The following is a 14,622-nucleotide window of genomic DNA, read 5'->3' as shown; positions in this document are numbered from 1 at the left end:
TGTGGCTCAATACCGGTGAGTGATTTCGCTTTTTCTATGGCCGCCCTTTCCATGATTTTAATGTCGACAGGTATCACGTTGTTGACTAGAAATACCGAAGTATATGAGATCGTACGATTGCCACGACAAGCATTGACCAAGATTCTCCTTTGGATTTTTAGCAATCGTTGGGCGTATTTCTTTGTTTCCATGATTTTGTGCCATATTGACGCACCATATAGTGCCATCGGTTCCGCCACCGTTTTATATACCATTTTTGCTATTTCTGGATTCAGGCCCCAGTTTGGACGGATTAGTCTTGAAAACATATGATAAAAATTTGCCAGCTTTTTCATAACATATTCTGCATGAATATCGAATTTTAATTTTTGGTCAATTACTATGCCCAGATATTTGACGTTATCTTTCATTGTCAGACTTTCACCATTTATTTTGACATCGATGGCTCTTGCTATCTGTGAAAATCCCATGATATATGTTTTTGCTGCTGAGAAGGTGAGTCTTTTTACGTTTCCCCATTCTATGATCAAATCGATTGCTGTTTGTGTCCGTTCGGCGAGCTGATTCATTTCTTTTCCACTTGTTAAGAGCAGCAAATCGTCTGCAAAAGCTACTAGCTTGCATCCGTCTGGGAGAGCGATATCGAAGATGGTGTCCATCAATATGTTCCATAAAATTGGACCCGAAACTGACCCTTGGATACACCCAATGTTGTTCGGCCTTATGCAGTTTTCCATCTGTGCTGTTCGTCCGGTAAGAAAATTGGCTACTATGTGATAGAGATTTGTCCTGATTTGTTTGTTCATAAGCGTTTCTGCCAGTATTTGATAGTCTGCTGATGGAAAAGCATTTTTGATGTCCATAAATACGGCGCTTACATGATATCTTTTCTTTTTCATCGTTTTGATCCAATCAATTACGTCAGCGATCGCCTTGACTGTCGATGTTTGAGGTGTGAATCCGTATTGATTGTTAGATAATTGACCTCTTCGTCTCAGGTCGAATGTGATTCTATCAGCTATCAGTTTTTCGAATATTTTTCCAAACACCGGAAGAAGTCCAATAGGGCGGTAGTTGTCTATAAGTTTGTAATTTGATTTTCCAGGTTTCGGGAGAAATCTTATTGTCGCTACTTTCCATGGACTGGGAAAGTGTCCCATCGATAAACATTTGTTGAACAATTCTTTTACGGTAACGATGTTTGCCGTGATAAAATGATATATGATGTCGGCCGTTAAGCCATCAGCTCCAGGCGCTTTTTTGTGATTCATTGATTTACTGGCTTGCAGAATTTCATCGTTTGAGAATGGTACTTCGTCGTCGCCGAATAGGGAAAGGTAATTTGGATTCGATAAATTTTGCGGCGGATGTGCCGGGAAGAAACGGTCCATTAATGCATTGACGTTTGAATTATGATCAGTGGTTGGTCTGCCGTTAACCATCAGTGTTGTTGGAAACTTGGTTGTTGTCGTGTCTGCTATTAGTTTGTTGATCTTTTTTATATCTGTCATACCTTGGCATGACTGTAGGTATTTGGTGAAATTGTCGGTACTTTTTTGTCTGATTTTTTTGGCATAATTTCGTTTGTTCTCGATGTAGACTTCCAGCTTTTGTTGCAAGATGTTGTTTGGCTGGCCGTTCGATTTGGCATTTTGATATTGATGTTTCGATCTTATTGTTGATTTTTTCATTTGTTCAAGTTCATCGTCCCACCAAGGACATTTTTTGATGATGAAGCGGCCTCTTCTCTTTATTCTTTGATCACACACTTCTATTATTGTTGTTGTTATGCTGGTCACTAGATTGTCTATTTCTTCCGGTGTTTTTGCTGCTACGATGCTTTGTTTGCTGATATTTTTCCTGTCCATTTCTGTTCTAAAAGCTGGTGCTATTGTCTCCCAATTCACGTCTTCTGTTCTGTATTTATATGTTGACTTCCTTCTGTTGTTGTCTGTCGATTGAGCTGGTGACGGATTAATTGAGAATTCGATTGCGCTATGATCACTTCCGATTATAGCATCTGGCTTTACTTTCCACTGTTCGATATTCGTGCCGGTTGAGGAGAAGGTTAAGTCAATGATGGATGATGTGTTGTTGTATATGTTGACAAATGTTGGGCTGGTTCCTTCGTTGTGAATATTGAGATTGTTTGCTATGCTGAAATCATAAATGTACTCTCCGAATCTGTCGTTTGTCGGGCAGGACCATTCGGTATGGTGTGCGTTGAAGTCACCTGCGATGATAATGTCATGGTTGGATGTGGATGGGAACGTCTGTTCTAGCTCGTCGATCAATTTTTCGATGTCAAGGTCGGCTGGTGATCTATAGACGCTGACTAATCTTGTTAGCTGGCCATTTAACGACACGTCAACGACGCACAATTTGCTGCTGCTGAGCTGTTGGATCAAGATTGGATTGATATTGTTGTTGTTTACGTAGATGGCTGCTGTTGTTCGATTGTTTGGTGTGTCGTGGTACAGACACGTTAACGGACTTATATTTGCAGGGTGATTTTGGCTCATAAGCCACGGCTCCGATACGAATGCTATGTCGATGTTTTCATTCAAAATGTAGTTCAATGTTTCTTTTGTTGGTGCATATGCTTTTCTGCAGTTGATTTGTAGGCATTTGTATGATTTGCTGGTACTTCGATTATTTCTGGCTGTTGTGTTGGCATTATCCATAATTGGTCTTATTCATTGCTTTATTCAACATGGACTTGTAAATTGGACACGTCAGTGACATAGGTGAATGGTTAACGTCTATAGGTTGATTCTTCGATGTGTTGGTACGGCTTTGGCAATTGCAACATATCACTGTGTTGTTTTTCGCTGGACAATTTTTGCTCACATGTTTGTTTGGACAATGTTTACATTGGGGCATTTCTTCTTTTTTTGGGCAATTCTTTTTTGTGTGTCCGAAACCAAGGCAGTGGAAACATTGTTTGAGCGGTGAAACGTCTTCCGCATGAACCAGATTGAAGCCAAATGATATTTTGCCGTCTTGTGTTTCTAGTATGACTTTACGAATTCTCGGGCTTACTTTGATGCCTACGTTTACCAGGTGATCTTTCCGATTTTTACGGAAGAAGACTACGGCGATCGATTCTTCGTTTTCACAGGCGTTGGTTATATCTTGATTGCACTCTTTTATCAATTTTGGTATTAGGTTTGACGCGCGTTCTCGATCTTCCATGTCGCCTAATATATCCTTTGGTACTCCTTTTATCAGTATTAGTGGATCAAATCGTTTGGGTTCTTCTGCCACCATATCTTTTGATGAATTGATGACTTGGTCCAATTTTTCTTTTGATTCTTGGTTTTTAGAGAAGACTAGAATTTTTCCATTTGAAAGCAACTTGTTGGCTACCACGGCAGTGCCTGCTGGATTCGAGCTGACTATTACTCTTGCCATCTTGAGTGCTTCGGCGGCCGTTGTATTTTGTTTGTCATTTTTTATGTACAACACAGAGGCGTGGCTGTTACGAGGTGGCTGGTATTGGTTGTGTGCTACCGATGATGAGGCCACTTTTGAATATGAATTATGATACGTGTTGCTTTCGTGCTTGTTGATTTGTGATAGCATTTGACTGTTTTGCTTTACTAATTCTTCGATTTTTGCCAACCTTGGTGCTTCTGTTTCACGTAGCTTTAATTCATTTTCCAAATCATCGATCTTCTTTCGATATTCATTTTCTTTGGCTTGAAAGTTTGAGCAATTTGAGATTAAAACTCCTAATTGAGGTAGGATTCTGTTACGGATTGTATTAGCTGCTTCGTCGACTGACACTTTGACATCACTTCGCATGTTTTTTGAGATATGTGTTGCATTGTTGAGGGTGTCGGCTATCTTTTTTAGTTGTATGGTGAGCCCATTGATGCTGTTGTTGTCGTTTGTGCTGGGGGAGTTGTTGACCTGAGTCCCCATTTTCGGTGATTTTTCCCGTGCCGGGAAGGATTCGCTGGGATATCTTCCTGTATGGATAGCTAGAAAAAAAAAACCTAGAACCTAGAAAAGAAAAAAAAAAGAAAGAAAAAAAAAAGAAAAAGAAAGAAAAAAAAGAAAAAAAAGAAAAAAAAAAAGAGAAAAACAAAAACAAAGAGTTTTTTGTTGCTGTTGAAGAGCTGAGGAGAGACGTCTGTTCACTTCGACTGTCAAAAGCGTGTGTAAAGTGTGTGTGTGTGTGTGTGTGTGTGTGTGAAATTCAAAAATCTGGATTTCCAATTTCCATTTTTTTTTTTTTTGATTGCTCATCATAATTATTCACTGTGGTTAATTAGATTTATCGTTTTGTGTGTGTGTGTTTCCCATAAAATCGGTAATATCCGTGAGTGAGTTAATTTTGATGAATTTCAGGTTTCTTTTGTTTTTGATTTTGTTCACACTGCTCATATATAAATCGTTGTCGATTAGTCGATTGAACAACAAATCGAATTGAACGTTTGAAAAAAAAAACAAAAATCGTCACAATGATAAAACAATCGTTGATCATTATCGCCACATTGGTATTGGTATTGGCTATGACCATTCAATGCGATGCAGTTCCTTATTATGGCCATGCTACTGGTTATGGTGTTGGACCAATGATGAGCTACAATGGTATGATGGGTCGTGGTGGTTTTTATAACGGTTACGGAATGGGTAAATACGGAATGTATGGACCATACGGTAAATTTGGCAAATATGGTATGATGATGGATGGATTCTATTGATTCGAAATGATCATAACATGACTTGACATTTTTGTCGATAAAATTGACATTTTAATTTCGAAATATTCCATTCAATTGTTATCTATTGGTATTTGTTGTTTGTATGCAAACTACACGGATAATTCGATATCTTGTTGGTTCGGTTATTGCTGAGCAAATAATCTCTATATTCGGTGTACATCTATTGTTTGCATTAGTTAACCGGCAATTCCAGGAATCAAGCATCAGATTCATGCAAATATTGGCTAAACAACATCAACATCTTAATTGTCACATCACTATTGCTAATCGATTGAAACTAGTCCATTATGGACAAAATTTTCATTCAAAAAATAAATACGGTTTCACATATGGAAAACTTGAGCTAATCACAATGAATGAATGTGTCAAGGTAAACTGAATATTGATTTGGAAATTTTTTTTGTTTCTAATTTTCTATTGATTTTTTCCATAGTATTTTCTGCTCTATTCACAATTTTTAATGTTCATCTATGTTCATATTGTTGTCAAGGAATTGTTATGATTTTCATAAAATCAAACCAAAATGATCAATCAAACATCTGAATATCAAAGGATGTGAAAAACATCAAAACAACATTGTCATTAGTAAATTCTAATAGATGTAAAACACTAACAAATGATACATGTTAGGAAATTGCTTTGTCTATTACAAAATATACAAAAAAAATCATAACATACGAACATCATGAACATTGTTAAAACAAAGCAAATTATGAATCCCAAATTTACTATAAAAGCTAATCTAAAAAGAATAATAAAGTACGATAATTTTACATATGAAATTGTGAGTGCAACGTCGAATCTTTTGATATTGTTTTTCGACTATATCATTAGAATCGAAACAGCAACAGCAGCAGTTCACACAGATCGTTTTCTATGCAATAAAAATAAAAAAAAATTCAATCAACGTTTCCGTCAATAGTTTTTTTTTCAAGCGCTTAATGTGATCGATTGATATTGGTCTCGACAAAAACAAAAACAAAAACCGGTAGAGAAGAAAAATCAAATGGAAAAAATAAGGTTGTTTTTTTTTAAAAAAAAAACTCGAACAGCAATTTTGAACAATTTTTTTTCTTTTCATTTTCATGAAATTTTTTCATCATCACTGCGAATGAAGAAAAAATGAAATAAAAATTGAATCAATTTTGAATTCAATAACATGTTGACACAAACTCTTAAGTTCTTGGGAATTTTTGGATTTTAAAATTGAATATATATATATCAGAATTATCAGAATTACATATATATTACTTTATTTTCATTCAGTGATTTGGTTTCAATGAAAAATCCTCAATACAATGTTGTTCAAAAAATTTATAGAAAATATTATCCGCAATTCAAGACGTTTGCTTAGATTCCGACATAATTTGTCTTCAAATATGAAAGGAATTATTATGCTATTATCACCATTATTATTATATCGTCCATCATTCTATCTACAGCATTATTTTGATTGTCATCGATTGGCCAGAGAAAATCCAAATGAATTTCAACAGAAAATACATGATCCAATACGGTTGGTGAATATGTTGATGATTTGGTTGGCAATACGACATACTTATTTCGCCATACGCCGCCATCATATTCAGGATCGATTCTGGGATGTGATCAACAGCGATGTTATGGATGAAGTTGGATTTGATTATTGGTCAAATATATTTGCAGCTGCATTAATTTATAAATCATATCAATTTATGAATATGTTATATCTGGATAATCCAACAGCTCAAATATTGGATCGTATTTTGATTTTGCGTGAAAAAAAATCATTTTATCGTCCATATCGGTATAATCGATATTTTGCTGTTAATTTCATTGTTTCTATCATTAAAATCTGGCTATGGTTCGTTTATTATTTTAAAATAAATTTGGGTAAGTTTTTCACGAGTTTGTCACTAGAAATTATAATTAAAAAAAATAGATTTCGGCTTTATTTCATTGAGTATAACGGCAATTGAATTTATTTGGATTAATTTCAATGAATTTTCTGGATTATTTGGTTATTTCCGATTGATTCAATGTATAATCAATCGATTGATTTTATTTATTGGTCTTTATGTTTTTGCTCATGTTACTATATTGATGGCTACTATTGGTATTGCTTATCTATTGACTGTTTATATATATAGTTGGCAAACCGATCAATTGCTTCATTGTGACAATCATCATCAGCATCGTCATCATAATCGAAATAATAAATCATCAATAAATCTACGGTGTATGTTGAAACAATTTCAGGTGCGTCATACAAAAAATTTAGAACGAATTCAAACGGGCAATATTTATTCGCGTGCATTACTTATATTTTTATTGCCCAATATTCCATTCAATTGTTATCTATTGGTATTTGTGATTTTTACGCAAACTACATGGATAATTCGATTTATATCCTGCTCAGTTATAATTGAAGAATTTGCCGGTATATTCGGCATACATCTATTGTTTGCATTAGCAAACCGACAATTTCAAAAATCAAGCATCACATTCATGCATATATTGGCTAAAAAACATCAACATATTAATCGTCACATTTATATTGCTAATCGTTTGAAAATAATTAATTATGGACAAAATTTTCATGCAAAAAATAAATATGGTTTCACATATGGAAAACTTGAATTAATCACAATGAATGAATGTGTAAAGGTAATCTGAATATTGATTGATTGATTTGAAAATTTTTTATTTTCTATTGATTTTTTCTATAGTATCTTCTACTCTATTCACAATTGTTAATGTTCATCTATGTTCATATTGTTTTTCGACGATATCATTAGAATCGACACAGCGCAACAGCAGCAGCAACCCACACAGATCGATTTCGATGAAATTCCATCATCAATGTTGCCATCAGAATATAATGTTGGCTAAAAATTATTGAAAACCATCATTATCTATTTTATTTCCAATAATTCCATAATGATTCCAATATACATTGAACGCTGAATGGAATTTTTTTTTGTCTGTTCATCGTGTAATTTATTTGATCAAATATTGATTTTTTTTTGTTGAATTTGCATAAATAAATGATTCATTCATTTTCTTTGGAAAACAAAAAAATTTATCGTATATAGATGATATTGATGTATAATGATTATAAATGTCAATGAAAGCAAAAAAAGAATAAAAAAACAATTCCATAACCATTCAATTCGAAATGGTGTATGTGTTTGTGTTTCAAGAAAAAAAAATTGATCTATTGTTGTTGCTGCTGCTGAATTGGTTCTTATAAATATAATCATCATCATCATCATCAAGATGAAACCGAAACATTCGTAATTGTTACCCAATATATATCCGCGACCATAAAACATGTTAATCGGTTTATTGATACTACCGTTTGAAAAATTAGTGAAAAACATTCTCATCATTTCACGGCGATTATTAAGATTGATAAATCATTTCAATGTTAATATGAAAGGCATTATTCTGCTATTATCACCATTATTATTATATCGTCCATCATTCTATCAACAGCATTATTTTGATTGTCATCGATTAGCCAGGGAAAATCCAAATGAATTTCAACGGAAAATACATGATCCAATCAGGTTGTTGAAAGTGTTCATGATTTGGTTGGCAATACGACATGTTTATTTTGCCATACGTTACCATCATATTCGTGATCAATTCTGGGATGTGATCAATAGTGATATGTTGGATGAGCTTGGATTCGATTATTGGTCAAATATATTTGTAGCTGCATTAGTTTATCAATCTTATCAATTTATGAATATGTTATATTTGGATAATCCAACAGCTCAAATATTGGATCGTATTTTGATTTTGCGTGAAAATCGATCCTTTTATTATCCATATCGATATAATCGATATTTTGCTGTTGATTTTATTGTTTCTATCATTAAATTCTGGCTATGTTTTGTATATTTATTCAAAATAAGTATTGGTAAGTTTTTCACTAGATTTCAATAGAAATTATTTTATTTTTTTCAAAAAAAAAAAAAAAAAATAGATTTATGTATCATTTCATTGGTTGGAACGGCTATTGAATTTATTTGGAATAATTTTAATGAATTTTTTGGTATTGGATTTTTCGGTTATATCCAATTGATTCAATGTATAATCAATCGATTGATTTTTTTCATTGGTCTTTATGTTTATGGTCATGGTAATATATTGATGGCTACTATTGTTATTGCTTATCTAATGGCTATTTATGTATTCTGTTGGCAAACCGGTCAATTGCTTCTTCATCGTGGCAATCATCATCGAAATAATAAATCATCAATAAATCTGTGGCGTATGTTGAAACGGTTTCATATGCGTCATATAAAAAATCTAAAAAGAATTCAAACGGGCAATATTTATTCGCGTGCATTACTTTTATATTTACTGCCCAATATTCCATTCAATTGTTATCTATTGATATTTGTTGTTTGTATGAAAACAACATGGATAATTCGATTTATATCCTGCTCAGTTATAACTAGTGAAATTTATGGTATATTTGGTGTACATATATTGTTTGCATTAGCTAATCGGCAATTTCAGAAATCAAGCATCAGATTCATGCACATATTGGCTGATAAACATCAACATTTTAATAGTCACATTGATCTGGCTAATCGATTGAAGCTAGTCAATTATGGACAGAATTTTCATTCAAAAAATAAATACGGTTTCACATATGGAAAACTTCAATTAATCACTATGAATGAATGTTTCAAGGTAACTGCTTCGATATTGATTGTTTGATTGATTTGAAAATTTTTTTTTTATTTCCAATTTTAATTATTGATTTTTTTTTTTTGCTATTTCTATAGTATTTTCTACTCTATTCACAATCATTAATGTTCATCTATGTTCATGTTGTTTATCGGCAATATCATTCATATCAGAATTAAAGTACATGCAGAAAAAAAATTGGTCAAATTCATCATCAGTAAATATGACGATAAAATTTTATTATCAAAATATCTATTTCGTTTCCATTTCACTCATTGGATTTTGAACAATTTAAAAAAAAAGTTTCAACTTTTTTCATTACCATTATTATTACTATAATAATAAATTAAATTCATAAAACTTGACTTTTGGAATTTGAAATTTTTGATTTGAGAAAAGAAAAATTTTCAACCAACGTTTCCGTCATTAGCTTTTTTTTATCAAGCACTCAACGTGATCGATGAATAGTGGTCTTGATAGCAACAACAACTACAACAAAAAAACCGGTAGAGAAAAAAAATCGAATGGAAAAAAATGGGCAATTTTTTTTTACTTTTAAACTCAAACAGAAGCAGCAATTTTGAATTGATTTTTTTTTTGTTCACTTTTTGTTTTCAATCTTGCTGGTTCATCAAAAACGTCATCATTCACTGTTGAATGAAAATGACAATGGTACTAATTTTCGAATTTAATAACATGTTTACACACACAAACACCCACACACACAATCACACTTAAATTCTCAGGAATTTTTCAATTTTAAAACTGAATTTTTTTTTCTCGAGTTGATACTTGATATTTTATTCCATTCTTATTCAGTGATTTAGTTTCAATGAATAAACAAAAATACTCGAAACAATGTTGTTCAAAAAATTTATTAAAAAAATAAACATCCATTCAAGACGTTTGCTTAGAATCCGACATAATTTGTCTGCCAATATGGTGGGAATTATTCGGCTATTATCACCATTATTATTTTATCGTCCATCATTTTATATACAACATTATTTTGATAGTCATCGATTGGCCAGAGAAAATCCAAACAAATTTCAACGAAAAATACATGATCCAATCAGGTTGTTGAATGTATTCATGTTTTGGTTGGCAATACGACATGCTTATTTTGCCATTCGTTACCATCATATTCGTGATCAATTATGGGATGTGATCAATAGCGATATGTTGGGTGAAGTTGGATTTGATTATTATGCCAATATTTTTATGGTTGCATTAATTTATCAATCTTACCGATATCTGAATATGTTATATCTGGATAATCCAACAGCTCAAATATTGGATCGTGTTTTAATAATGCATGAAAATCGATCCTTTTATCATCCATATCGATATAAACAATATGTTGCTGTAAATTTTATGGTTTTTATCATTAAAATCTGGCTATATTCAATATATATTTTCAAGATAAATGTTGGTGAGTTTTTTACGAGATTTTTTCTGTATTTTCCATATATATATGGAATTATATTTTTTTTTGTCATTAAATTAGATTTATACCTCATTTCATTCAGTGTAACGGCTATTGAATTTATTTGGAATAATTTCAATGAATTTTTTGGCATTGGATTTTTTGGTTATATCCGACTGATTCAATGTATAATCAATCGTTTGATTTTATTCATTGGTCTTTATGTTTATGGTCATGTTACTATATTGATGGGTACTATTTGTATTGCTTATCTAATTGTCGTGTATATATTCTGTTGGCAAACCGGCCAGTTGCTTCATCGTGGCAATCATCATCATAGAAATGCTAAATCATCAATAAATCTGTGGCGTACGTTGAAACGGTTTCACATGCGTCATACAAAAAATCTTGAACGAATAATAACTGGTAATATTTATTCGCGTGCATTAATTATATTTTTATTGCCCAATATTCCATTCAATTGTTATCTATTGGTATTTGTTGTTTGTATGCAAACTACATGGATAATTCGTTATCTTGCTGGTTCGGTTATTGCTGATCAAATAATCTGTATATTCGGCATACATCTATTATTTGCATTAGCTAACCGACAATTTCAAAAATCAAGCATCAGATTCATGCACATATTGGCTGATAAACATCAACATTTTAATAGTCACATTGATCTGGCTAATCGATTGAAGCTAGTCAATTATGGACAGAATTTTCATTCAAAAAATAAATACGGTTTCACATATGGAAAACTTGAACTAATCTCAATGAATGAATGTGTCAAGGTAATCTGAATATTGATTGATTTAAAAAAAAATTTTTAATTCCAAATTTCAATTATTGATTTTTCTATAGTATCTTCTGCTCTATTCACAATTATTAATGTTCATCTATCTTCGTATGGTATATCGACAATTTTAATATCAAAATTAAAGTACAAGCAGAAAAAAAACTAGTCAAATTCATCAGTAAATATGACGATAAAAAATTTTTTTGTCAAAATCTATAATTTTTTTTCTTTTCATTTTGCTCATTTTATTTTGAACAATTAAAAAAAAGTTTTTTTTTATCACCACGAAAATAATAAATTCATTAAAACTTGATATTGGAAATTCATTTCATTTGGAAATTTTTTTGATTTGAGAAAAGAAAAATTTAACCAACAAACGTTTCCGTCATATGCTTAATGTGATCGATGAATAGTAGTCTCGACCAAAACCAAAAAAAACCGGTAGAGAAGAAAAATCGAATGAAAAAAATGGGCAAACATAAAATATTGATTTTTCATTCGGGAAAAATTTCCAGTGTGAAAATTGTTTTTTGCAATTTATTTATTGATTTATTTACTAATTGTCATGTATATATTATGTTGGCAAACCGGCCAATTGATTCGTCAACGTGGCAATCATCATCATAGAAATGATAAATCATCAATAAATCTGTGGCGTATGTTGAAACGGTTTCACATATATCATAAAAAAAATCTCGAACGAATTCAAACGGGTAATATTTATTCAAGTGCATTACTTTAATATTTTCAAACAAAAATTTCCATAAATTTCCAACAAAGGTTACCGTCATTTGTATCTTTTTTTCAAGCACTTAAAGTGCATTTGCACCATGGTCGATGAATAGTGGTCTCGACAAAAACAAAAAAAAAACCGGTAGAGAAGAAAAATCGAATGAAAAAAATGGGCAATTTTTTTTCAATTATTAAACCCAAACAGAGAGACGCAGCAATCGATTTGTTTTTTCACTTTTTGTTTTCAAACTTGCTGGTACATAAACGTCATCATCATTCACTGTTAAAATGAAGCAAAAAAAAAATCTCAATCGAACTAATTTTCAATTCCTGAATTCTTAAATTGTCAGATATTTTTCAATTTTACAATTTAAAAAAAATGAATATCATTATTCCATTCTCATTCAGTGATTTGGTTTCAATGAAAAATCCTCAATACAATGTTGTTCAAAAAATTTAAAGAAAATATTATCAGCAATTCAAGACGTTTGTCTAGAATCCGACATAATGTATCTCTCAATTCGAAAGGCATTTTTGAGATATTATCACCATTATTATTATATCGCCCAGCCACTTATCTACAGCATTATTTTGATTGTCAACGATTAGCCAAAGAAAATCCAAATGAATTTCAACGGAAAATACATGATCCAATACGGTTGTTGAATGTGTTCATGATTTGGTTGGCAATACGACATACTTATTTCGTCATTCGTTACCATCATATTCGTGATCATTCCTGGGATGTGATCAACAGCGATGTAATGGATGAGATTGGATTCGATTATTGGTCAAATATATTTGTAGCTGCATTAATTTATCAATCTTACCGATATATGAATATGTTATATTTGGATAATCCAACAGCTCAAAAAATATTGGATCGTGTTTTAATAATGCGTGAAAATCGATCCTTTTATCATCCATATCGATATAAACAATATTTTGCTGTAAATTTTATTGTTTCTATCATTAAAAGTTGGTTATATTCAATGTATATTTTCAAGATTACTGTTGGTAAGTTTTTTATGGGATTTTTTCTATGTATATGGAATTATCATATTTTTCTTGTCATTAAATTAGATTTATCTCTCATTTCATTGAGTGTAACGGCTATTGAATTTATTTGGAATAATTTCAATGAATTTTTTGGCATTGGATTTTTCGGTTATATCCGACTAATTCAATGTATAATCAATCGTTCGATTTTATTCATTGGTGTTTATGTTTATGCCCATGTTAATATATTGATGGCTACTACTTGTGTTGCTTATCTTATTGTCATGTATGTATTCTGTTGGCAAACCGGTCAATTGCTTTGTCATCATGGCAATCATCATAAACGAAATAATAAATCATCGATAATTCTGTGGCGTATGTTGAAACAGTTTCACATGCGTCATACAAAAAATTTAGAACGAATTCAAACGGGCAATATTTATTCGCATGCATTACTTATATTTTTATTGCCCAATATTCCATTCAATTGTTATCTATTGGTATTTGTTGTTTGTATGCAAACTACACGGATAATTCGATATCTTGTTGGTTCGGTTATTGCTGAGCAAATAATCTCTATATTCGGTGTACATCTATTGTTTGCATTAGTTAACCGGCAATTCCAGGAATCAAGCATCAGATTCATGCAAATATTGGCTAAACAACATCAACATCTTAATTGTCACATCACTATTGCTAATCGATTGAAACTAGTCCATTATGGACAAAATTTTCATTCAAAAAATAAATACGGTTTCACATATGGAAAACTTGAACTAATCACAATGAATGAATGTGTCAAGGTAAACTGAATATTGATTTGGAAATTTTTTTTGTTTCTAATTTTCTATTGATTTTTTCCATAGTATTTTCTGCTCTATTCACAATTTTTAATGTTCATCTATGTTCATATTGTTGTCAAGGAATTGTTATGATTTTCATAAAATCAAACCAAAATGATCAATCAAACATCTGAATATCAAAGGATGTGAAAAACATCAAAACAACATTGTCATTAGTAAATTCTAATAGATGTAAAACACTAACAAATGATACATGTTAGGAAATTGCTTTGTCTATTACAAAATATACAAAAAAAATCATAACATACGAACATCATGAACATTGTTAAAACAAAGCAAATTATGAATCCCAAATTTACTATAAAAGCTAATCTAAAAAGAATAATAAAGTACGATAATTTTACATATGAAATTGTGAGTGCAACGTCGAATCTTTTGATA

General features: G+C 31.6%; 5 protein-coding genes across 5 annotated transcripts; 4 read left to right on the top strand and 1 right to left on the bottom strand.

The window, feature by feature from the left end:
* Window positions 1–2,676: 2,676 nt before the first annotated feature.
* On the bottom strand, window positions 2,677–3,927 carry LOC142597685 (uncharacterized). Its single transcript, XM_075732751.1, has one exon. The coding sequence runs from the start codon at window positions 3,925–3,927 to the stop codon at window positions 2,677–2,679; it is 1,251 nt and encodes a 416-aa protein (XP_075588866.1).
* A 424-nt stretch (window positions 3,928–4,351) lies between these two features.
* LOC142597709 (uncharacterized) lies at window positions 4,352–5,631 on the top strand. The gene is made up of 2 exons (XM_075732982.1): window positions 4,352–5,103; window positions 5,167–5,631. Exon 1 carries the CDS (start codon window positions 4,470–4,472, stop codon window positions 4,710–4,712), a length of 243 nt encoding a protein of 80 aa, XP_075589097.1. The 5' UTR covers window positions 4,352–4,469; the 3' UTR covers window positions 4,713–5,103; window positions 5,167–5,631.
* Window positions 5,632–6,797: 1,166 nt separating this feature from the next.
* On the top strand, window positions 6,798–7,793 carry LOC142597301 (uncharacterized). Its single transcript, XM_075732852.1, has 2 exons — window positions 6,798–7,379; window positions 7,442–7,793. Exons 1-2 carry the CDS (start codon window positions 6,816–6,818, stop codon window positions 7,508–7,510), a joined length of 633 nt encoding a protein of 210 aa, XP_075588967.1. The 5' UTR covers window positions 6,798–6,815; the 3' UTR covers window positions 7,511–7,793.
* A 252-nt stretch (window positions 7,794–8,045) lies between these two features.
* LOC124496455 (uncharacterized) lies at window positions 8,046–9,784 on the top strand. Its single transcript, XM_075732707.1, has 3 exons — window positions 8,046–8,640; window positions 8,707–9,422; window positions 9,518–9,784. Exons 1-3 carry the CDS (start codon window positions 8,046–8,048, stop codon window positions 9,596–9,598), a joined length of 1,392 nt encoding a protein of 463 aa, XP_075588822.1. The 3' UTR covers window positions 9,599–9,784.
* A 364-nt stretch (window positions 9,785–10,148) lies between these two features.
* On the top strand, window positions 10,149–11,778 carry LOC142597674 (uncharacterized). The gene is made up of 3 exons (XM_075732706.1): window positions 10,149–10,851; window positions 10,927–11,642; window positions 11,713–11,778. Exons 1-3 carry the CDS (start codon window positions 10,278–10,280, stop codon window positions 11,776–11,778), a joined length of 1,356 nt encoding a protein of 451 aa, XP_075588821.1. The 5' UTR covers window positions 10,149–10,277.
* The last annotated feature ends 2,844 nt before the right edge of the window (window positions 11,779–14,622 follow it).

Source organism: Dermatophagoides farinae, chromosome 7, assembly GCF_024713945.1.
Source record: "Dermatophagoides farinae isolate YC_2012a chromosome 7, ASM2471394v1, whole genome shotgun sequence".
Taxonomy (NCBI): domain Eukaryota; kingdom Metazoa; phylum Arthropoda; class Arachnida; order Sarcoptiformes; family Pyroglyphidae; genus Dermatophagoides; species Dermatophagoides farinae.
This window is presented reverse-complemented; position numbering and strand designations above follow the sequence as displayed.